This window comes from Hyposmocoma kahamanoa, unplaced genomic scaffold, assembly GCF_003589595.1.
Source record: "Hyposmocoma kahamanoa isolate Upper Pololo Valley unplaced genomic scaffold, ASM358959v1 116, whole genome shotgun sequence".
Lineage (NCBI taxonomy): Eukaryota > Metazoa > Arthropoda > Insecta > Lepidoptera > Cosmopterigidae > Hyposmocoma > Hyposmocoma kahamanoa.
The window spans coordinates 2,188,531-2,213,855 of NW_020653391.1; the positions used below are offsets into that span (position 1 = coordinate 2,188,531).

At 37.5% G+C, this 25,325-nt stretch overlaps 1 protein-coding gene across 1 annotated transcript; it reads left to right on the forward strand.

Annotated features, from left to right (window-relative positions):
* Nucleotides 1-770: 770 nt before the first annotated feature.
* Nucleotides 771-24,269, forward strand: LOC113239743 (venom dipeptidyl peptidase 4). Its single transcript, XM_026476842.1, has 13 exons — nt 771-795; nt 853-995; nt 1,835-1,977; nt 6,937-7,060; nt 8,269-8,504; nt 10,184-10,304; nt 12,809-12,944; nt 13,598-13,770; nt 17,942-18,084; nt 21,950-22,141; nt 22,626-22,783; nt 23,187-23,398; nt 24,204-24,269. Exons 1-13 carry the CDS (start codon nt 771-773, stop codon nt 24,267-24,269), a joined length of 1,872 nt encoding a protein of 623 aa, XP_026332627.1.
* The last annotated feature ends 1,056 nt before the right edge of the window (nt 24,270-25,325 follow it).

A 25,325-nucleotide genomic window follows, 5' to 3' on the forward strand; every position in this document is an offset into this window, starting at 1 on the left:
ATATGGCCTTTATTTCGTCTATATTTCTGGTTATATAGTCGATGCTAGCCACTGATAAGCCACTAAACACTCTTAACTTTTAGCAAAATACTTGTATGTAATCCTGCCGTTGACACTCAAGTGAGATTATTTAAAATTAACAGACTTGGAGCTCTGTAAGAGAACGAACGCCACTAGAAGCGATTGATCGCTTCCGTCTTGTTGATCTATGGGGTGGAAGATCGATGTGAAGATATTACAATGTACGTACATACTAAAACGTTGGCCACGGTAAAATAGATTATCAACATGCTTTATGTCTACCTAAATAATAAAGTTGTAAAACACGAAAACGCTTCGCATGCAGATAACGCTCAATTGAACTCCCTGTATGACTGAGACTTTTTGGATCATTACATTACCAGGAAAGGCAAACATCTTGCTGAAAAGTTAATACCGGGACAGAATTTTATGGCGTGTGATGTCACCAACTCGTTGAGTCAGGGAAGAGAGCTATAACCTAAATCATTTCTTTGTAGGACATACTAACTCGTTACATTTTAGTGATCATTTTAATAATAATAATAACAATGATTTGTTTCGGAATCCGGTCCATAGATTGTTAGTATTATACAAAGTGCTTAGATCTAAGGGATCAGTTACACAATACAAACAAAGCTACATAAAAACAAATAAAAATTAATAACGCTACCTGCCCGTTACACCAAGTAACACTACCAGACGATATGCAGTCGCATCCAATAAACGAACATCGGTGAGTCCCAGGCAGCATGCAGAAAACGCCGTCAGGATGCGGTAATAACTTAGAAAACACTACCGAGTGATCTAAACATTATTTCTCGATTGTTGCAGAAGAGATACTGAAAAGCAGGACTGCGCTGTGGATGTCAGCAGATGGCCACATGGTGCTATACGCCACCTTCAATGACAGTCTAGTGCACGAGCAGAAGTATCCTTGGTATGGTTCGGCGCTGGACACTGATGATCCAACAAAGGCAAGATATCTTTTCTTATTTGCATGATTACTTACCAAATTCTCTCTATGAAGAAAAAACTCAGACTCTTGGTATCTGAAAAATACATGTACGACCACATAGGTCTGTAGTGGGCATTAGACTCTCCAAAAAATTAATACAATTGCTGCAATAGCGGGTTAACAATAGCGATTAAAACGGCACTTCTACTAAAATTCAAGTGCGTTACTTCAGCATTTTCAAAACATACGGCGTGCCATGGAAGCTGTCTACTTCCGTGCACTTTTGCAAACGTTACTCGATCACACCCCAATTTGTCATCTGTATAATATATAAGGCGGCATAAAAATTAGCCTATAGCCCTATTTGCTTTAAACCTACTAAACACTGACATTCAGTTACACTATATGAAAGAAGTTTTAAAAGATGGTATCGAGTTGTTATATCAGCCGACATGTTAACAGATATAATAAGTCACTGTCTGTTTGCAAATATGAACATCGTGTACCTATTCTGGGTTTATGCTGGGGTTATTAGGAGGGCGTGTTAAAGTAAGTAACACTTGCTGTAGGCTTTGGATGTTTCTTTTATATTTTTGTTTTAGGATGTTGTCATTCTGATTAAAAGTACTTTCATTCTCCTTTTTTTTACATATTTACTTTATCATAATAATTCCAAAAACAAAACACTATTTTCTTGTACAGAAAGTAGAGATATCTGATTTGGAGAATTGACTGCGCCGATATTACACGGCAAACATTTTCGGCCGCTGCTGTGGCGTTAGGCATGTATGTACAAATGCTCATCCTCTAAGTTCCTCAGTCGATCGCTATCAAAACTAATGACTGTTATTTGTCCAGACATACCCGGAGATTAGGAGCGTGCGGTACCCTAAGCCGGGCACCCACAATCCAACGATAACGCTCACAGTGGCGGACATCGCTGATCCGAAGCATATTCGCACGAGGCATTTGACACCGCCTAAAGTCATCCTTGAGGAAGGGTAAGTTCATTGTCAAAAATTGAATACAATATTGTTTGTCCATTTCGAAGTGTAAATGCATTACTGCAAGCTTCAAGGCGGTTTGCTTGTTGTGGTTCGAGCATTCGTCTAGTAAGTATTGTTTGCATTTCATGTATAATTTATTACATGATCACGATCTTTAGGATGGGTTCTGGTTTCTAAGAGGGTTAAAAAGTGTGTGACAATATGCTATATAATATGCTATATAATATGCTACTAATTCTTCTGGAGTTCCCTAGGGTTCCCTCCTTGACCCACTACTTTTTAATGTCTATATCTAGTCGTCACAGTAGTGTGTTACAAAGGCGAAATTTCTCACACATAAAGACCTAAAAAGGTAAAAAAAAGAAAAAAAGATAGGTAAAAGAAGTCACTGATAAGCAAAATGTAAAATGTGCAATCAATAATTTAAACGCTGTTACACTTACTTTAAGCCAGTAAATAAATGATAATATTCAACGTAATATGTATGCGTCCCGTAGTACTTATCTATGAGTCGATACAACCTCAAATGGCTTTGATTGATTCGGCATAACAGTGAGAGTGAGTGAGTGAGAGAGAAAAAATACTACGTACCTCGAAATTTTACAAGAAAAGTGATGTATTCAATAAGTACTTTACATGTACCAATGACTTTTTAAATATACGATATACGTTTTTTAGACGGCTTTAATTTCGTTTACTAAAAAAATAAATTCTGAAATGAAGCCAGTGTCCCTGCCACTCGACTCCCGCAATAGAACCGATTCAGTACGAGAAAATAGAGCTTGAATTCCTAGGCCTATCCCAAAGGAATGCACATATCTTCGAAAAATTTAATATGTTTCCCCCAATGTATTAAATAGGTTTTCTAACGATATTTCAATCGTTAGAAGATAAAACATGCACAAGAAATTATGGTCACGATGCGCTTACAACCGCACGCCAAAAAATTATTCATAACACTGTTCAACCTTGGCATTTAGCTGAAAAAACTTAACCGCAAAAAGGTGTGGGTAAAAAGGGTGAATGCGCTACCCACATCCCAACGGCTAGTCCTCTTGGGAATGTTTTAGCTGAGCGGTTTTAAACGCCCACCGCATAAACGGTATATTCCATTTCGACTATTCGCTACACAAATTTTGCGAAAACAATTAATTTACGTTGCAAGGTCACAAAATGACGACACTTGTGAAGTCGATGATATGGACTGTATGGGAATGTATAAACGTCTCTTGTTTCGCTCGCGCACCTTCATTGTCTGTACTGTTCGGGCGATTTCTTTGCTTAATCAATTGCTCACACAACAGTCACGTGCCGACATTCCATGACAGTTCAAATTAATTCTTGAAATATACTCATTGACTTACAAATAAATGGACGACGGGTCTAATACAAAAACCACAGTCAACCTATTTAAAGGTAGTGACATGTAAAGGAATATGAAAAAGCTAAAACGTTGAATTTAAATTGTAATGTCATCGCAGTACTATCTAATTTTGCTTGCTTCGCTGTCAGTCGAACAAACGAAGACTAAAGCGTGAATGACGCTCTGTATACGATTTTAACGCCCTATAAGTTCGGACACTTTTTAGCGCGGACCCGACGTCCATATAATTGTAAGTCAATGAATATACTGTATTGTTTCTCAATGGATTTTTAAAAATCCAAAGCAAAGTACCTATGTAATTTAACTACATTGTGACTAGCATATAAGTATTTTGGTAAGTTCCCTCGTAAACTTAACTGTGAAAAAATAATAAATTAATACGTAAAAGGAGTGATGAAAACCGGAAATACTTACATACAAATACAATTAAACTCGATTACGAAAATAATGCACGTCACACCATTGGCAATCAAAACAACAGTAATGAAAAACAAAAACGTAGCAAAAAGAATATAAAAACAAGTTGTAATATTTTATGCGAATAAGTTGTCATATCACGACACAAATTGATTATGTAGACGAGTTCAGTTGAAAATTCAACCTTCTTGAAAAAAAAATCTCAAGGTACAATTAGACAATTTTTATTTTTTATAACAATACTTGATGGTACCTGCCATTTCATCTGCGTAGAATGATTACTTCGAGTAGTCCTGTAGCCCTGTAGTAGTACTGTAGGTACTATACTAATTGTTGTCGTAGTTTTATTGGTTCACTGTACAAACTTTTATTCCCTATCTCACACTCTTTAAGATTTATTTTTGTGTTAAAAGTAGCCTGTGACCTTCTCCTATCTCTATACCAAAATTCATCAAAATTGGTTCAGCGGTTTCGGCGTGAAAACGTACCAGACAGAATTACTTTCGCATTTATAATATTAGTTTGGATACTTTGAAATCTGTATATTCATTAAACTCTACTGCATTCTTTAGGTAGATTCTCTCTACTCTCTTTCTAGGTTTTGCTCTTTGTAAATATATATTTGTATCCATTTATAGTTACAATATTTATTTCAAATATAAATATCAAGACAAACTGCCACTAAGATCTTTGCTATTTAAAGCTCTAAGTGGCACTGCAATTGTTATGGGAAGCATGTCGCTTACCATCGGACACGACTTCTTCGTTCCGTCACTTAATAGCATCGAGTCTATGACCAGAAATAGAGACGAAATATCATTTAATTTATTTGAAAACTATTCTGCTAAATCATTACGGTGACAACTTCGCACCGATTGACCAGCCCGAATTCGAAAAAATTTACGGGTATCGTCAATTGTTTCACTGCAAATCGACTAGTTTAACTTAAGCTTTGCTATAATGGACGAAAATTTAAGAATGACATGTTTAGTATTTAATTACTGATGAAATGTGATACCGTTTGTTTTGTAATTAGATGTTTTGCTGTTTTTCCCACAACACCAAATGGAACAACCGCCCATAGTTTGAGATATTATCCTTATTACAATAAATATAGAATATTTTTGGAATATACGGAGACGTACACACAGGTCAGTTGTTGGCGCTGTACTATTTCAGCTTTCTAATTTGTGATTTCAGTGCAAACAAAAGTTAATATTTAAAAGTGATATAAGGCCCATATTTGCCTGATGAGCTGCCAGGAATGGATGGCCCTTATTTCGTCTCTATTACTGGCTATATATTCGATACTACAAACGACATAAAACTTCTGCGTAAATACATCAAAAATCGCTACAACGACTACCATCCAACTGCTGTTCACCGATGCGAAAACTGTCATGTGTGCGGTGGCCAAAAGCCGAGACGATCCCATCCGATCTGTTGTCCCTAGAGCTAGATAAAACGCGGCTCCCCAGGATTAAGGCGTGTCACAAGGTTCGTGTGACCAAACGGTTGACACTTTTACTTATGAATTGTTTACATAGGGCGCTGCCTGACAATTTCCACGAGAATTTCGTGTTTGTTCGACAGTAAAATAAATTTGCTTTACCCACATTCATCTGTGTCCCGATAGCCTTATTTAAAAACAGTAAGATAACTAGCTGACGGTTAAAATGGACTTACTTAAGTAATTTATATAGTTGAAGCAAAATAGACCGCTTGCCTTTTATGTAAGAGGTTCTGGATTAGATGGCTATCGAAAGGCCTGCACTACTGAGGCTTTTATTGATATTGAGATGTAAACTATAGCCCTTTCCTTAGAAGAAGCCGTTACCCTGCTTTAGGACGAACATAGTCGATGATAATGACGTTGGTGCCCTTTGTGAGAAGGTTACCAAATTCTCAACTCACCACATTCTCATTTTACCATGTTCTCAAGTCACCACACTCTCATCTCACCATGTTCTTAGGTCACGACACCCTCATTTCTCCACGTCCTCAACTTATCACATTCATATTTCAGCATGGCCTCAACTCACTATATCCTCGTGCAGATATTTTTTTCTTGATGAGGTAATCTAGAGTGATGCTGGTGAAATTGGCAACGCACGGTTTAGTTTGTGATCAGTGTATGAGAAAAGATGGATGGATTGTGTAAAAGATGTCATGGATAAGAAAGGTGTGAGTATGGACAGTGGAAGAAAAATACATGTTGTGCCGACCCACCTAGGGTGGGATAAGGACAAGAAGAAGCAGAAGCAGAAGAAGAAGAAGAAGAAGAAGAATCTAGCAAGCATAGCAGTAGCGCAAATTGATAAATTCACCGCATTAAAGACGATTTTCTCTCGTAACATCCAAACCGATCTAGTTTCCCAGATAAGCGGTCTGTGATGGATTAGAGGTTATTGATGTGGACTCTCAAACAAAAGTCGCCAAGGCCTAGGTGTTCAAGTTCCACTAAGGCAAAAAAATTATATATGGCGAATCCAAGATGGCCGCCATACGAATTAGACTGAACTAAATCTTCGCTACTATAAATGATATAGGAGTGGTTTCTTCTGACTACCGACTAAGGGGCTACTATAGCATCAATGTGCGTGATATTCGTGTTAGGCTTAACTCACGTGACGTTATTTTTAAGAGTAGATAAATTAACAGTTTGAAGATGAGATTTTGTTAAATTTCTTTATTCAAAAACACAATACTAAAACTAAAACTTATAGTAAAACTTCTTTCGAAACCCTTTAAAGGGTTTATACCCACAGTGGTTAAATCTCCACAAGTAATCGCGTAAATTTGGCTCACTTACACCACCACGTACCTCCGGGTTAACACTAACAGGCGCCTTCCACACACGCACATGTGACGTATGCGCTCGCGACAAATATAAACAATCCACATAGACTACAAGTACCATATACAATTATGCCAAGTAGTAATTTTTAAACTTGTTTGAGTTTGCATTCGCAAGTGTATTTATATGTAGCTGTACAGGTACTAGGTTTGAAATGTCAGTTGTGACATATTTCGTCTTTATGCCATGCTTACCAATGACTTGTTGAATATTCGCTCTAAGTACTAAAGGTTGTTCAAAAAGCAACTACTTGTTGAACAAACTGTCCTAATTAATACATGAAAATTATTCGTAGTGACTACTACTTTACGAGCGCGCAGTGGGTCTCTCTGACAGAAGTGTGTGTCGTCTGGCTTACTAGGATGCAGAATCTCTCCGTGGTATCCGTCTGCAAGAGCCCTATGTGGTATTGTCAAGAGGTTAGTGGTTTTTTTTAAACACTTAATGTAGTAGTTATTAATGCAAAGATAGAACACTAAGAAAAAATTCCTTCGATCCGGCTGGATTCGAACCAACGTCTTCCAGCAAACCGTGCCAGACGCTTGTTGCAGATGCTTTGTTTTTGGTTTTATCTACTTTGTTGCCGTAGCGCCATCTGTGTCTAGTAGTTCGATACCTTCCTGAATTAAGGAAACCGTGGAAGTTTAACTTACATGCACAACAGGTTCCGTATAAAAAAACCTTTTTAATACAGTTGCTCAAAACGTGGTATTTTTCGCATTACAAATCGTGCGGAAAGTTGGATTTCTCGCACTAGTGCTTTTTACTTTTCCAGTTTTTTTTTTAATTTACTGTTGTTTTAAGTCTTAAACATAGAACTAAAGAGATTGTATATTTATTTCATATTTATGTGCTTTGTGACGTAAGTCATTCGTCATTACTATACTATATCTATGGAGAGACCGCATTTTACACCTATGAAGTAAATGCTCCTTAGTAGCGATTATGTAGAAAATAAAGTAATATAAAATAGTAATTTTAATGTGGCTGAATACTGGCAACAGTTGCCATATTGAAAAAAGTCGGCCAAAAAGAGTACTAATTTTTTTCATCGTTTACATTCCCGCCTTTTTCATTAACTTTTTTAAATACTGTTTTATTTTACTTTCAATGTAGGTTTTTCGCAAATGTATTAAAAAACGTTGTTTGATACACATGCGGATTTGTCATTTTCACTTGTCTCGAGTCTTGACCCTCGCCTCTGGCTCGGGCCAAGATGCCTCGAGACTCGTGAATAATGACTAACTTTCCGCACTTGTATCAAAAATAACTATTTCATATTAAGTTTGTTGAATATCGCAACGATGAAGAAAAACTTTCAAGGATTTCTCACAGATGACGCTACGGCAAAAATGTTGTTAAAAACCAGAAACAAAGACTTCCAACGAACACATAAAAAAATTTGTAGGGTTTGGTAGTTCGTCTCGCAGCTCAATTGGGAGAGCATCAGGCACGGTATGTTGAAAGCGCTAGTTCGAATCCAGCTGGATTAAGGACATTTTTATTAGTGATCGATCTTTATATTAATAATTAAAACCGTTTTAAATTAAAAAAATCTTTAGGTGCCAATATCCCAAAAGTTACCAAAATGCAAACAAATGTGGAAAACATCACTTCACTTTAACAGGTATACCGGATATCATCGGGCTCTGAGGGTTGGGTGGAATCAGCTCCGTCTCCTCTCTGGTCAGCGGGAGGCGGTGCGCTGGTGACTCTGGCTCCAATCAGAGACGGGCCCGCAGGACTATTCCGTCATATTGTAAGAGCGGAGCACAATGCACATGGACCAAGAGCGCTGCCGTTAACGCATGGAAGTTTCGACGTCGTGAAGTTACTGGCGTGGGATCATGCTAATCAGCACATGTGAGTTTATGGTTGCCTGGTACTTTGTGAATAACTCCTCCTTCTTCTCCTCCGTCGGTCCTCACTGGTAAGGATTGCGAATAACTATGCGAATTAAAATATTAACGATTTAGAATTATTCTAGATAGTTTTTAAAGCTAGTTAGTTTTTTGACATTAAAGTCAATTAAAAGAAATTTAAAAAAAAAACAAAATAATTGTTTAAATTTAAACCGTATTTGAATTACTTATGATTGAAATACGTATTGGACGTTATTTGAAATACAAAAACGTATTTTTTATTTGTGTCTCAGTTATACCTAAAAATGTATTTTGTAAAATGGTAGTTCAAATATCTGTAATACGTACAGATATATTTTTTGATACTGATACTTCTGTATTAACTAACTGATATTTAACTAATGTTTCAAAATACTTTCACGGTGTCCAGTTAATGGTAATATTTATAATATTTTGCCATTTAAAATAATCGAGGTCAAAATACCACATTTTGTACTTTTAATATACTTCATGAAAGTATTTTGTCAGCCTTGCTTACAACTACCTATTTTAAAATGTTATTTTTGACAATTTATATAAGTCCGAAATACAACTGCATTACTTTTTTAACCAACCATGTTATTAGTCGTCGAGCCCCTAAGCGACAACTCGGATTCCATATTAATGTTACGAAAAATAAATTATAACTACGCATTGCTAATTCTTATTCGAAAATTATGCGAACTCATAATTATGGAAACGACTTATTACAAATGATTTTAGTTGCGTGCTTTTCATCGAAGCCCTTAAAAGAAATCGCTTAGTTAATTGCTAAGGCAAGTAATCGATAAGCAGAGTTGCTTATTCATCGGGTATATTGCCCTCCGTCGTGCTTGATTGAAATACGCACAAAGAAAAGCATGATGCTTCAAAATTCGCTCGTTATTCACACCAGTTTCATATCTTGTGGAAAATTCCGACGACCTTTGTACGCCTTAATACGTTACTATGAGAAAACTGTCAACAATGTATGATATTTTACTGGGCGGTTATAATTATAAAGATCCAACGAAACAAGAAAATAATATGAAAATTTGCATGACGTACCAAATAACGGCAGTAGATCTTGTGAAAGAGTTTTTTCAGGGAAGCACTGCTAACTTACCTATATGCCGCCAAGCAGTAGTGTAAGCATTACTGCGTTCCGGTTTTAAAGGGTAACCATGCTAGTGAGACAGGCACACGGGGCTTATAATAATAAATGGCTTAATTTCAGTCAGCCTTGCTAACAGCTTGAGGCAGTTGGATTTCTGTGGCGTATTGCAAGATGCTGTGATCACAATATCAGTACACGTGATAGGCTACACACACACGCACACGCACACACATTTTTTATGATACTTAGTGACAGGACGAACTAGTAGTGCGCCTGGTGGTAAGTGACACGCCTGTCCATAACAGTTGCACTGCCACTCAGAGACTTAAATCGCAAAGACTGAGATACATTGCCACTGTGTGCGTTACCTTGACACTTGAAGTTCACAAGTCGCATGTGCCTGTAGTTTCACCAGCACCATTATAACCTTCAAAACCGGAACACAGTAATGCTTACATTTACACACACCTTTTGCTTCTAATATTTCATCATATAAAGTAATTCTTATATTCACCTTTTACTGAAATAAGTTATTTCTTATGCAGATACTACTTGGGCATACCCGAAGGCAAACCAGGGCAACAGCATTTGTACAGAGTGTCGTCGGAAGCGCCACGAGCTGGATCGCCACAGAAGTTGCCTTATTGTGTTACGTGTAATTCCCAGGTTGGTAATTCGTTCATCAGTATCACTTCAGCTTACAATGTTCTGCTATTAGAGATATCAGTACTTCCGCTATGAGTTTACAATGTCGCTAGAACCGCGTATATTTTAAAAAACATTTTTGGCATAGTAAATTTTTCTATCAAGCACGATTTGTTCATAAAAGTGAATAAAATTGATCAAAATCATTTTTAGTGCTGATCGACACAGTTTTCTGAAGAGACCTTTTCATTGTATGGGACGAATAAAATCGGGACAGCAGAAGTTGGTCAAATTTCATAAAATATTTTTTCATACAAAATGAATAAAATTTACTATAGCAGAAGTTGGTCAAATTAAAAAAACATACAAGTTGAATAACATTTGATCAAAGGTATGAAATATCTTTAAATATCGCTAGCGATTTCGAGACTGAGTACTCATTGTCGATGTGCGCTAATAAATAAGGAATAGCCATAATTGCGATGGTTGTCAGTTTATTAAGCTGTCCAGTAAAGTTTATGAAATAAATAGCACGTCCAAACTTTTGCTGATAGACGATCTATCTGGCTGTCGGCACCTTATACAGGGCTATATTTGTAAAATAGGTACTAACAACCTTTCAATATTAGTAACATCATAAACAACAACTTTTGTACTTTTTTCAAAACAATTTTTTACCAAATAGTCTTTTATGCAATCGTTGCATAATGAGGGTTCTTAAAGTCGAGTATCGTGTTACTTGCACGAGATTTTATGACCTAATTATGTAATGATTGCATACAATAGTATTTCTACGAGTAAATAAAATAAAGAAACACAACCAATATTTAATGACAACAAAAACAACAAACACAAACAGACATGAAGAAAAATGTGTTAAATTTTAATTACCTGACGTAAAATCGACTGGTCCAAGCTTAGAAATAAACGGAGAAAAATTAGACCTTGTCTTGTTAATAAAGCAGTCTTCTTGGGAGTGACCTTAGATAGTAAACTTCTATGGTTCAACATATATCTTCCCTGGCCAGCAGATTAAGCTCCGCTGCATACGCAGTACGCAGAATACGTGAGCTTACCGATGTTAGTACTGCTATACTAGTTTACTTTAGTTACTTCCATAGTATAATATCCTACGGGATTCTCATGTGGGGTAATGCGGCAGATATTCAAACCATATTTGTATTGCAAAAACGAGCGATTCGTTCTGTGTACCGTTTAGGCTCTCGGGTTTCTCTCGGAGAAAAGTTTAAGGAGACTGGTATCATGAGTGACTACATTTACTCAACTATTTTATATGCCCGTAAAAATGTACGTCATTTGAATAAGAAAGAAGATATCCATAATATCAACCTTAGAGCTAAGTCCAAACTCATGGTACCACGATTTTGTTTAACCAAGGTAAACGACTCTTTTATGGGGAACTGTTTTATGGGGATATGTTTTTACAATAAGATTCCGGAGCATATATTAAGATTAGCATTTCCTAAATTCAAAAACTACTTTAAAAATATTTTGATAGAAAAGTAATATTACAAAATTGAAGACTACGTGTTAGCTAAATATGTATGGAAAGACAACATGGCTGATGGCCAGATTCCTCACTTTGATTCGAAGTCTATTCTATAGAATTTAAGTTTGTTTGAAAAGAGTCAATATCCCTAGAGTTTCTTGCTCGTTCTTCTCAGGGAAGTCAGCGACAAGGTAGTGACGTTTTCAAGTATAAATTTATTTTACCTATGGAATAAATGATTTTTAACTTTGACTTTGATTTTGGAACAAACAAAGAAACGCTACAAAACAAAAAACCTAAGAGATAGTATAGTGGCCAAATACCGCTTATATTTCAACCAATCATTTTTTAAATAAAGGGTTATGGCCCAGTTGGTTGGCCCTTTGGATCATTTTAACCAAGCAGGAGGCAGTAGAGCGTTTGAGTAGCGTCATAATTTGATATTATTGTAAATTACCATAAATACGACGATCTTTTTTTGAATCTCATAGGTAATAATTATAGTATTTTTCAGGTCAGTAGCGAATACCAGAGACAATAGAATTTTGATTCAGAACTAAAAAGAGCGCCTTTTATGATATGATTTAAGAAATTAAAATTTACAGATTGAAGTACAAGAGCACACAAAAATAAAGTTTTAAGTTCTTGTTGTGCTATCTGACACGTTGTACTATCTGACAAGTTGTACTATCTGACACGTTTTACATCTGGATCTGGTAGTAAGGTAGGTAATAAGTTCAAACGTGCAAGCGTCCTCCCCGACGAGCCTCAAACGCACTCCTGTGTTTTGCACATAGTTATCACTGTTTAGAGCGATCTATTTAAGCATTTTTGTATGAAAATAAAATCTAATTAATTTTAACTGTCACGTGGAACAAAAAATTTCGTTCACAATGTTAGCATGTAGTCCAGAGAGGTTGTTAGTATTAATTATGGACATCTTCAATAGCCATACTTCAATGTCCAGTCACCGTTTCATGTCAATAATCAGCAGAAAACAATATCTTATGTGTAGCCGTCGCCGTCAATAAACCTGGAGTATTACGGCAGCCTGGCGTCCTCAGGCGATAACGCTTGGGATAGCGACTGGATGGACGAGGAGATGTCAACGTCGCCAGCGCCACAGAAAAAGAAAAAGAAGAAACATCCAGGTATTTGTCTCTTTTCGACGTAAGGTCAGGGATCCGTCACTCGCTCAAGTGCCTATCGCTGAGTGTACCGACGTCGGCACAAGCGCTCATACAAGTCTTTCATTAATGAGCATTCGACTCCGCACGACAGCACATTGCGGGCAACGTTATTTTCACCTCTCTGAGCGTGTGCTTAGTTTCCTTTTTCCTCATAGTGAGCGCCTGGTGTCATTAGTCAGATTTAGTTGGTTAATATAGCGTAGGTATTTTCGATTTTGTATGAGAGTGATGTATCTATTACGTAGTAACTTTAATAGTTTTTTAATATATATATAAATTTTTAATTAGTAATTAAGTAATATGTGGTAAGGTGCTTTATGGGAATAATACAAGTTTCTGAATGAATGCCCTGTGCTGAAATACTTAGTTGCTACGACTATGTACTGAAAACTTCCAGGTAACAGTATCATAAAAGGTCTGCAATTAGAGTCTAACTGTCAGGAAAGTTTCGTTTTAGGATAAAACTTTTCAAAACTGAAAGCATTTTTCAAGCCCTATCGAAAGAGAGTGAAAAATTAACGTCGTTTTTGCGTCTGGTTGTTCAAAAATCAAGCTAAGACACTTTCTCAGCCGATAACCCAATATAATTTATGTAACTCTTTCTCATTCCACAGACGGTCTTCCCCAGAACCTCCCATGCCTGTTCCACGACGCACATTTCAGTCCATCATCGGCGTACTTCGTGTTAGAGTGCCTCGGGCCGGGCGTACCCACTTCCAGCCTTTACAAGATCGCTCTGCCCGAACCCAGATTGCTGACACATTTGCAGAACAATACTGTTGTTAAGGTTAGTGTAGTCACCATCTATCTTTGTTCCACAGGTCTAACCTTTAAGATGCGAACCGAACGAACATGTCTTATAAATATACCTACGTCTTGTTACTTGATTACTTGATGTCATTGTAGTGACTAAGAATATAATATACTAAAATAAGGAAAAAAAATTAAACAAATGCTTTTAACATATCAGTAGCGCCATTTTGCAACTTTACGCACTTTATGCAAATAATAATAGCCCCCTTTACACACGCACTCTTTCGCGCGTACAGGATTGCGCGCGGGATAGCCTGCACGCACAATCGCGCGCGATTGCTCGCGTTCGTTTTTATTACAACGGAAGAGCGTCCGTGTTAAAGTGCAATCGCGCAGTTTTTCTTCATTACACGCGCGCGCAATCGCGCTCGATTGCTTTAACACGTGCGAAAGAGTGTCTATGTAAAGAAAGCCCTCTAAAAACCGACCGAGCTAACTTTTGAGGCCATGCTATTGTATATATTCGTTACCGTGGTCACGATAACTGAAACGCATAATATAGAAATCCTCGTCAACATGTTAGGTAGGCTCGTCATGGACCCCCGGCGTTCATTACACGGACCCCTTAGGTATATATATATATAGGGGTCTATGGACCACAGGTTAAGAAACCCTGGTATAACATTTTACTTTCGTTAGAATTACATCTATGTACCAAGTGTTATTGAAATCGATTAACGAAAAGTAGGTGAAGGTCAGTAAACTGAAATCATCCCCTAATTTAACAAACTTAAAAGTGCATTAACTTCTTCAAATTTAAACGGGACTACTACTAAGGTACTCACTTTTCAATAAAAAAGAATCGATGAAATCGCGTGACATAAACACAAAAAAAATACAATTGAATTGACATTTTTGAAGTCGGTTGAATATAAATAAATCCATCTTAAATATGGTACCACATTCTGATCTGTCTAATGAGCCATGTAAAAAAGTTTTTGAACCATTGACGCCTGTTAGTTCAATTCTATAACATTAAACATGTTCATTCTGTATAAAATCTTTGTTTTAACCGACTTCAAAAAAGCAGGAGGTTCTCAATTCGACTGTATGGTTTTTTTTGTGTGTATGTTACGCGATAACTGTATTTTCATGATTCTTTTGTTGGAAAGAAGGTACCTCAGATGTGGTCCCATTTAAATTTGAAGAAAATATACCACCTCTAAGGGTGGCAAACTAGAAGATGAATGACTTTTGAGGTCGGTTTTGTTTATTGTTTCTGCGTTTGTAGTCACTTGGATTTTAATCTGTTATGTTGCTAATGTGAGATGAATAAATAAATAAATGGAAATCGATTAATTAATTAACCGATTAATCAAGTCAATTAGCAGTCTTTATTAATAAATATCAACTGAGTGCACATGAATGATTACTCATTGGTTTCACTTCAGACGAGTTGTCACAATTTCAGGTCGTTATTTATTAAACATCAATAAAAAATGGAAGGAATCAATTAGCGCTTAATAATAACGTATTAAACTACAACTAGTGAATGCCCTGTGCTGTGAGTACCAGACAGCAACAGAGTTCACTCCAGGGCACTACCCAGTCCATCAATATAGAAAAGGTCATTTCCCAAATTGGTCTCAAATTGACCCACAAGTCATTGGGCCATTTGACCCTTAGTTTATGTGAACAATACAACCTGGATAATTTAGGTCAAAGTGAACAGGTGTTTTCTTTTAGGTACCATATTCATTCTTATCTGTTTTTGCCGCTAAGCAGTAATGTCAGCATTACTGTGTTCCGGTTTTGAAGAGTAAGGGTGCTGGCGAAATTACGGGCACATGGGACTTGTCAACTTATGTCTCAGGGTGACGGGCGCAGTAGCAGTGAGATCTGAGCCATCTCTGCGATTTAAAGAGCTGAGTGTCACTGCATATGTTATGGACAGGCCCGTCACTTGATATTATAAAAAAAATCAATCTAACCAATCTTTAACCAAAATTCAAAATAACCGTCCACGACACAATCACTACAGATAGTCGTGGTATGGGAACAGGCTAGATGCGACAGTCGTCCAACGATAATAAAAACGTTACGACATAATTGGAACTCTTAGGTTACCACGGCTATAATTACATGGAAATTTGTGTTCGGGTGCATTCGGAAACTCGAAATTTGCCGAGAGACATTAAGAAAATTATTTAGACTGTATGTACAAAGTTACTTCAAATAACATCCGCCAGTCTATGTAAAACAACGCATAAAATTCTGACGTCACAAAACTTAAGTTGCCAGGCTATTCCGCATTACCATTTCATTATTTGTATGAATATTTAATGGACCCTTCATCCGTAATTTATGAACACCCCATTACATAGCCAATGGGCTCGCAGCATCTCGTAACGAATACCTTGAACCTACTTATTTTCGGTCACTGACGAATCATTTAGGTGTAGATTCCAGGGCCCCAAGTCCATTGATTTTTAAATCAATTCAAATGTGTGACGATAGCGGAGTCAATGGCAGTTTTTTGTACGTTTGGTAATCTGCTAAAAGTTTGTCAGTCATTCAGCCATCGAACTGCTATTCAACTGCCACCGCAATTTTTTTATATAATAACTATTTCCACCCCTCCTCCTAGTTATCTTCGTGAGCGTTTCCAATACCGTCAGGCTATGGGTGACCGCCTGCGTTCCGGTACTAATTTGTCCCTCGTCATTCCACAACACAGTTCACAAATGTATTCGGAATCGTTCACAGTGAACCCTGCTCGTATGTAGAACCTTCTCCCAGTCCAGGTCAGACATCACCTTCGGTTCGGACTTTCAGAGTTGCCCTTTTGAAATCTTGGGATTATTCAGACTCCTCATGTTAGAGCTTACAAAATATTTATTTACATTTCAAATATTTAGTTATAGTCTTATTGTATACATTATTTTTTTTTTATATTTTATATGTGTTAGTGTATCATCATTTATTTAATATTATATATTCGTGTGTACATTTGATATAATAAATTTATTCTTATCATTGAGTATGTAGCATTCAATGTAATGATTTATTAGGTTTTATTCGTGAACCAGGAGCCAGAAATTTGTAATTTGTGTGTGTCGTACAATAAAATGTTTACATACATACATTATTATACAATACAATAATAATTATTGTCAAAAAAAAACACCGTAGTTTTATTTGGTTAACATGTCACCAGTAGTCGAAATGGGATGTTCCAAATGATTAAACAAATTATGCATATTGAGATACAAGGAGTGATATAGTGTAGTTAAATCCACCAAATATCTTAGGAAATGAAACTATTTTTCCGGATTTAAATCGCGTATATTTGTTTTTTCAAACAAACCGACGTTTCGGGCCCTTTACAGGTCCCATGGTCACGGTTGACCTTTAATTTCCTATGTGTAACAATCGCGAAAACCTAAGAACTCGACATTAGTTATCTTTTTCGAATTTCGGATTTCCGCAAAATGTTTCATATTGTCCAAGAACTTTTTTTTCTGTTCAACCCTTTTCTCTTTTTTCCCTTTTCTCTTCTTTTTCTGTCTTCACAAATCAGCGAAATAATAACAATATCCAAGTGTACCATCCACCCTCGTCAAAAGACCGAAACTGAACAACTTTTGGCAATGCAGACCTCCTTTATCATTATCCCACCTTTTCATCACCCTCTTTACTAGTTCTTTGCCATTTACTTTTAAAATTTTGAATATTTGTCGAATTCTTTTTCCTTTCACCATTCTTACGTTAGTTCGTTACGTCATCACTCCTTACAAAACTCCCGAAGCGACGGGACGTGCATTCCTCTGGTAAATTTATTTTGCTTACATATCAAAATTTCTTATGTGCGTTTTATAAGAAAGAAAGATAAAATTGTATGGAAAATTATTTGTGCACATACATTAACATACACTCACTGCTTAATACGTCAAGAAGTGCTAAACCTCCACAAGGACATCATCAGGGCTCGCGAACAAGTCAAGTATGACAAAACTGAGATACATGTACATACAGGCCACAAACTGACCACCTACTATAGCCTCAAATCGCAGTCGTAAGAATTCTCACGAATGCTAAACCATCCCTACGAAGCTCGAACTTTTACGTGAATGCACGCGGCCATTAGAATTGAGCCTCATTGTACGTATAAATTAAAAAAAAAACTTAATAAATTCTGTACACAGGAGCGGTTATCAGCAATAGCTTTGCCGACACCACGAACATTTTCAGTACAGCTGTCCAGTGGGTACGCTGCCAGAGTAAGACTGCTACTGCCACCTGGGTTGAGAGAGGACGAGGTTACTAAATATCCTTTGGTGTTGAAAGTGTGAGTTTCAGTTTATTTTTATAATGTATTTTTCAATTAATCATAACGTATACAAATAAATATTACAAATAAATTATTTAATTTCGAAAAGGAGCTCTGAAAACGGCATCAGCGAAAAAAATTCAAATAAACTTTATCTTCAACATCGAAATTTCAAAATAGCGTGCTCTAAGGGAGTCATCACACTTATCGACACCGAATTGCCGAATAAGCCGGTCTGAAAAAAACTATGTATATACTAATAAAAAAAATTTACTGCCTCCGTGGCGTTCGGTTACCTTACTGGTCTGCCACGCAGAGGTCCCGGGTTCGATTCTCGGGCCGAGAGAAATATTTAGAATAGAATAGAATAGAATAGAATAGAATAGAAGTCATTTATTACTACGCCACAACAAAAATATACACAGTAATAAAATGAAGACAAAACAAAAAAAAAAGATGAAGCTACATTAAAACAAAAAATTAAAATTAAAATAACTGGAAAAAAAAAGGTATTAAAATAACATCATACGCATCAACAAAGCAAACATGAAATATTTAACACATTTAGACTAAGTGTCATGTGCGCGGCTGTGGCGTAAGTAACAGGATCCCACTCAGCTATTGTCACCACCGAGGAAAGGCTGTGACGCTGATTTTCAGTGGGCCCTAAAACCGAGTGAGTACCGGACGTGTGTGTCGCGAATATACGAGTAAACTTAAATAAATTACATAAATATTTCTATAATGTGGTGTGTTGTGTTCAGTTATATGTATAGAATACTTAAAAAATGATTTTGATACATATATAAAGTGATAAGTGTATGTAGTGTAGTGTCCAACATTTACAACAAAATTTTTTTTTGTATGGCCTACATTTATTTCTCTCATTTTCTTTATAATACTAAGTGACGGGACGAACAAATCATGCGCCTGGTACTAAGCGACACATCACAAGGATCTCAGGGGCACTGCCAGTGTGTCCGACAACCTGATACACAAGTTGACAAGTCCCTGTGCCGGTAATTTCACCAGCACCCTTACCTTTCGAACCGAAACGCAGTAATGCTCACATTAATGCTTGGCGGCAGAAATAAGTAAAATAGCAATTCCCTCAATGAACTCTTTCACAAGGAGCTCTACGGCTCTCTCGTCAGTTTGGGTGTAATTTGTGGTTGTCTACGTGTCCATGATCCCCGCGACACAGGGTTTCTCTATTATGAGGCTATGAGTACGTGCGTTATTAAAAAAGCACCCAACGTCTTTTTCTCTCATATTAAAATCCAGCAAACTACAATGGGAAAAGCGCTAAACGCTCAATGTGCATTAAAATGTAGTAACTGCTTGAGACTCAAGGATGTACACCCCCAGATTTGTATGAAAACGTACTTTTCTGTATATATGGCATGTGAGTTACGCTCCCACAGTACATAGCGCAAAATTTGTATGCGATATTTTCATTATAATATGCACTGGGCGACTATATGGCTATAGGAATAATTTATCTCGATTTGAATCACTTCACATTCATCCAACATCATTTAGAAGGGTAAGGGTTTTGGTGAAATTACAGGCACAGTGGCGGTGTCCATAAAATCTTTAAAGCTCAGAATGGCACTGCAACTGTTATGGATAGGCGTGTCGCTTACTTCGTCACACGCCTTGTTCGTCCTGTCACTTGGTATTATAAAAGAACCTATTACGTTCATTTTGCACGGGCGTTAAGCTTTTTCCGGCCGGCTTAAGCCGCTTTAATAAATAAATGACTCCCTTAACACAGAGAAAGAAATATGAATTTAGTGTTACCGACTGTACATTCATGTTCTCATCCCCTAATTTGCAATTCAGTGGGCGTGCAATTTACGCATTCAGAATAAGGACAAAGCACCGTGACTGATCATCGCATAACAAAAATATATTTGGGGTGGACTGTACTTTCTAATAAAAGTCGAAAGTTTATGTTCAACATGCCTAACAATATGCTGGTCATGTCTTTTATATTAATGATTGGCACTGTATCTTTTTAAGGCTAAGTTAACAGCAAAATGGCTTGACCTGACCGCCATTAACTCGTCATTTTGCTTGCGGTGTTCCTAACTCGGCGTATGCTAAAAAATCATGTAATCTTATGGTGCGTATGTTATATTTAAAAAACGATCAAACTTAAAAACAACAGCAGTAACTGCATGCTACGCTTGTGCCCACGCGTAGCTAAGCTACGGCGTAGTACTTTAGGGAATCAGTGCCTAAGATTTGTTAACCGCACATTAAAATGTATACGTTTCTTGCGAAATGTAAAGCAGGTAGGAAGTTGTAAGCTGCACTTTAAAAAACCTAGTATACGAGATTGCCAAGTGTATACACGTATGTTTATATGTATACATACTGAACATTTGCAAATTTATAAAAAAGTATCTTAATTTTATGATAAAGACCTCGAAATAAAAACGACCTTATATACAAACAACTTCTAAATTGAAGATACGTAGTTCCGAACCTCATTCTATGTCAATCATATAGAGGTCAAATGCGCACTTATTTTTTTTATTTAAAAAAAATCTATAATAAACTACCAGATTATTTATTATTTTTAATTCATAAACACATTGAAAAAAAATATTAATTTCTAAGAGTTATTGCGATGTGGACGAGTATGCTGTCGCCGTTAGCTGAAAAGGCGCTTGTGAGAAGGCGCCGGGAATAATATACATATAAAGAAATGAAATTTAAAAAATGACCCGCTTATGAAAAAATAAAAATAGTGATAGATCGGCATTTTTTTTACTGATCACGGCAGTATACATAACAAATGATTTGTAAAAACCTAAAAGGGCACATGTGCCCTTTTTAGCTTTTACAATTTTTGCCTTTAGGCCTGCCTCATACAGCGGAATTCCATTTCGGAATATCGATTCGAGATCCCATATATTCATCACTTACATACGTTTATTATTTCCGTTCGGAATAACAAGACTCAGTTGAGAGACGTGATATATTGAGACCAGATGTTCTCGCAGAGAAAATACGTACGAAATTTACGACCCCGCAATGTAGGGAAGACTTGCATTCGCAATGGTTTTTTCCGTGAGGAATACCAAATACATAAGCCACCATAAGGAATTTCAAATCGGAAATAAATCCGTGATTTGTATGGTTTTGCTGCCTTCGAAACTCCGAAACGGAATGCCGACTGTAGGTGGCCGGTCTTTTTTTTTTTATACATGACAGGCAAATGACTCCACTCCACCTGATGTTAAGTGGAAAGTGGTATCCAAACGCGTAGGAACCTAGTACAGCGATGGAACCCTCACTGCACTAGCCACCTCCACCCTGCCTCCCTACAATATGCCTGTTCACGCCTCGTTTGAAGGACCCCATATTATAAGAGGGAGGGAAGACATGTGCCGGAAGGGAGTTCCATTTGTCAACCGTGCGGCAGAGAAAGGAGCCACCGAACCTTTTAGTACGCGATGGAATGCGGCAGGTAGTGAAACGGTGACTACGAAGGCCAGCACGCGTGCTTCTGAGCAGGAACGGGGAAGGGGGGATGAGGTTGAACAGCTCTTCAGAGCACTCACCATGCTACATGCGGTAAAAGGCGCTAAGCGATGCAACATCTCTACGCAGTTGCAGAGGTTCAAGGCGTGATGAGACCTCTTCGTCGCCTATAATTAGAGTAGCACGACGCTGTAATTTATCCAAGGCATCGAGTAGGTCTTAATTAACGGCGGCAGTATTTCCAGGTTAAACTATAATTAAAGTCTGTCTTTTCCTTCAGTTTTTCGATGCATGCCAAGGTGTGTGTGTTTGTTATTGTAGAAGTATATGTATTTAGGTAACGACATCACATGTAAAGCACTTATAAATAAATAAATCCTTTAAACAGGCATGGTGCACCAGGCACTCAGCTAGTAACAGAAGAATGGTCTCTTGACTGGGGCTCATTGGCCGCGGGGGCAGGGGCGGTGTTGGCGTCAGTGGACGCGCGGGGGGCGGGCGGCAGGGGATTGGGAGCACATCATGCACTACATCGGAGGTTGGGCACTGTGGAGTTGGCCGACCAATTAGAAGTTGTCGAGTAAGTTAAATATGGTGACCATTGATTTTAACGGGGACAGTTTTCAAGATTTTATTTATTTCAGCTTCAGAAATGCTGCATTAAAACCAACATAACAAAATTCACTTAAATTTTAGCATAAAATAAATAACATATTTATGCATCCTTACATAAATGTAATAAATATACATAAATATTACAATATTTTAACGTACCCACAGCAACATTATGCAGTCTTAATCTTGGAAATTGTCAAAAATATATGTCAAGAATAATTTATGTTTTTATATAGAGACATACAGCACCTGCATTGGCTTGATTCACTTAGTTTGTATACAACATCCAGAGTCCTGTCCGATTCTGATGTGAGAATTCTTCAAAGCTATTCCAGAAAATGTAATTTTCATGCGTTTATTGAGGTACGCAGATATACTTATATGCAATGCGTTGTATATGAACCGGGATGGATAATGAATTGTATTATATAACAATTACATTTGTTTAGGTATCTCCGAGACTCTCTGCACTTTATAGACGCACGCCGCGTGGCCGTCTGGGGCCGAGCTCACGGAGGGTTTCTGGCAGCTTTGGCTCTGGCCAGTCCGCTGAACGTGTTTCATTGCGGGATTGCGCTTACGCCGATTGTACGTTGGAGGTATTATGGTGAGTGTTTATTTGGCATATGCAACAAACGACCGCAGTTATTTAGCATACGCATCAAACGAACGCGATTCTTTGGCATACACAGCAAACGGGTGTCCGTTTTCTGCCTATGCCAAAGAATCGCGCAACTGTGTTCTACATGAAGTTTCTGGACCTGCACCAATTAGGAAATATAATTTTCCAATTTCGATCGGTTTAGATGTTTCCGATAATACTCTCACAAGATAATGACTAACTAAGCATAATATGAAGGTAATTCCACGAAAAGGTCAAAAGGAATCTTGAAAGAAATTAGAACAACGACAAAGGGTGACTTGTAATACCTACTTAGCCTGAAAGACATGCGTGATGTTTATACAAATGATCTTCTTGAAGGAACTAATTTCGAACTACTTTCAAACAGCTTCGGCCTACGCGGAGCGCTACATGGGTTTCCCAAATGCGACAAACAATTACCGCGGCTACGCAGAGGCTGACGTCACGAAGCAGGCGTCTGCGTTGCACGACAAGATGCTATTGCTGGTGCACGGCACGGCCGATGACAACGTGCATGTGCAGCAGACCATGGCACTCGCGAGGTCGCTAGCTGACCAGGGTAGCATGTTTCGACAGCAGGTGAGAAGTCAAAGTATCAGTTAGTCTCGTCAGAGATTCTCCAAAGATTTCGTGAAATGAAATTAAATTAAATTTTATCAGCTTAAAACATGGTGTGAAAGATGGAACAACTATTACAGAACACATGTTTTACCTGATTAGGCATACGAACTATTATTTCAATTTAATTTAATTGTAGCACTGTCATTGGACGTGTACAAGGAATAATCAATCAATTAATAACAACAAAATAATAAACTACCAATGTCAAACTATTAAATATCATAATATATCATTATTACATTAAACATACATATACCTTATAATTTCATGTCGACTTCTAATAATCAACAAAGAATAATTAGTCAATTAGAAACAACAAAATAATGACCTTCTATGTCAAACTATTAAATGTCATGTTAACATTTATCTAAAAAATCAGTCACTTTGTAATAATTTTTGTCTCTAAGCCATTCACTAAGTCTATTTCTGAATTAATTGGTAACCTTTTAATGTGGTTTATACACTCCATAAATTTACCAATTATTATACCAATCTTTATGACGCCGACATAGCACAAAGAATTGCAAAACTTAATGGGCATATTGGGAGGGCTCCGTCACTCGCTCAAGGTTATGTTATAAGTGCCTACCGCTGAGTGCGCCGGCGCAAGTTCTCATATCTCTGAGCGCCTGCTTAGGTTCCTTTTAGTTATTAGTCAGATTTAGTAGGCTATTATAGCGTAGGTAATTTCGATTTTGTACGAGAGTGACGTATCTGTTACCTAATAATCTGTGTTATTAGTAATCTGTGATATTATTCGCAGAATAGAATAATCGATGGGGACAAAGAGCTCTCAAGAGGCGACCGTATACCGAAAGACGCACTATAAGTAGACTACCCACTGGTAAAGGTCGCGGGAACCCGTTAAGTGCAAGCAGCGCAAGACTGGTTGTTGTGGCGATCTTTGGTGGAGGCCTATATCTAGCAGCGGACGTCTTTCGACTAAAATGATGATCTTGATGATGTCCTTTATTAGTTCCACTATTGCTGCTAGAGTGAGAACACTGCATTACAAAAAAAATCTGAAGTTTTAACATTAATATCAAACTCCATTAGATCTACCCAGACGAGGGACACAGCTTAGAAGGCGTGCAGCGTCACCTCTTCCGGACCATGTCGTCGTTCCTGGACGACTGCTTCAGGAAGCAAGTGCCTCCAGAGACGAAGGCGGGACTGCGAAACGGCGGGAACCTTGACTGAGACACGTGGAGAGACGAGGAGTTGTACTCTTGGTGAGTTCTGCTCTCCTAGTACTTTGCTTAGGTTAATTGTAGCCTTGCATCAAATGGTGAAATTACAGGCACATGAGACTTGTCAACTTATGTCTCAGAGTGACGGACGCAGTCGGCCTCAGATCTTTACGATTTTAAGCTATGAGTGGCACTGCAAGTATTATGGACAGGAGTGCAACTTACCATCGGGCGCACGACTGGTTCGTCCCGTCACAGTAACGTAAGCACGGATATCCTCAGTATAAACTATACTTACGTCCTCATGTTGTGTATGTTAGAACCTATTTTATTTGTCAGTTGTTATAACAATATAAATTGCTAGAACTTATTCTATTGTAAGTTGTAAAAATTCAAAATTTTCATTGTTAGCTGATATTTACGTTATGATTATAAAAGCACCTAAAACGTTTTCTTATTTCCGCTGGAGCTTGAACAGGGAGCTAGAGCAGTTTTCCGAAGTGGTCCATATAACCCCCCATTAGGCGCGGAAGAGTCCTAGTAGCGGCGTCGGAAGCTATTGGGGGGTGTTGACTGTTGATGCTGTCCAGGGGTGCTACCACATTTGAAATTAATTACTGGATTATCTATATAAAGTACACTTACATTTTTTTTCTTTTTTTTTCTGTTAAGTTAATATAAAAAATGTATTTCCA

Excerpts from the sequence above, each read along its gene's own strand:
- LOC113239743 (XM_026476842.1), top strand. The coding sequence starts at position 771 with ATGCAGAAAACGCCGTCAGGATGCG. Across the intron at positions 796-852 it reads GAAAACGCCGTCAGGATGCG|AAGAGATACTGAAAAGCAGG; the intron begins GTAATAACTTAG and ends CGATTGTTGCAG. Across the intron at positions 22,142-22,625 it reads GACCAATTAGAAGTTGTCGA|GTATCTCCGAGACTCTCTGC; the intron begins GTAAGTTAAATA and ends ACATTTGTTTAG.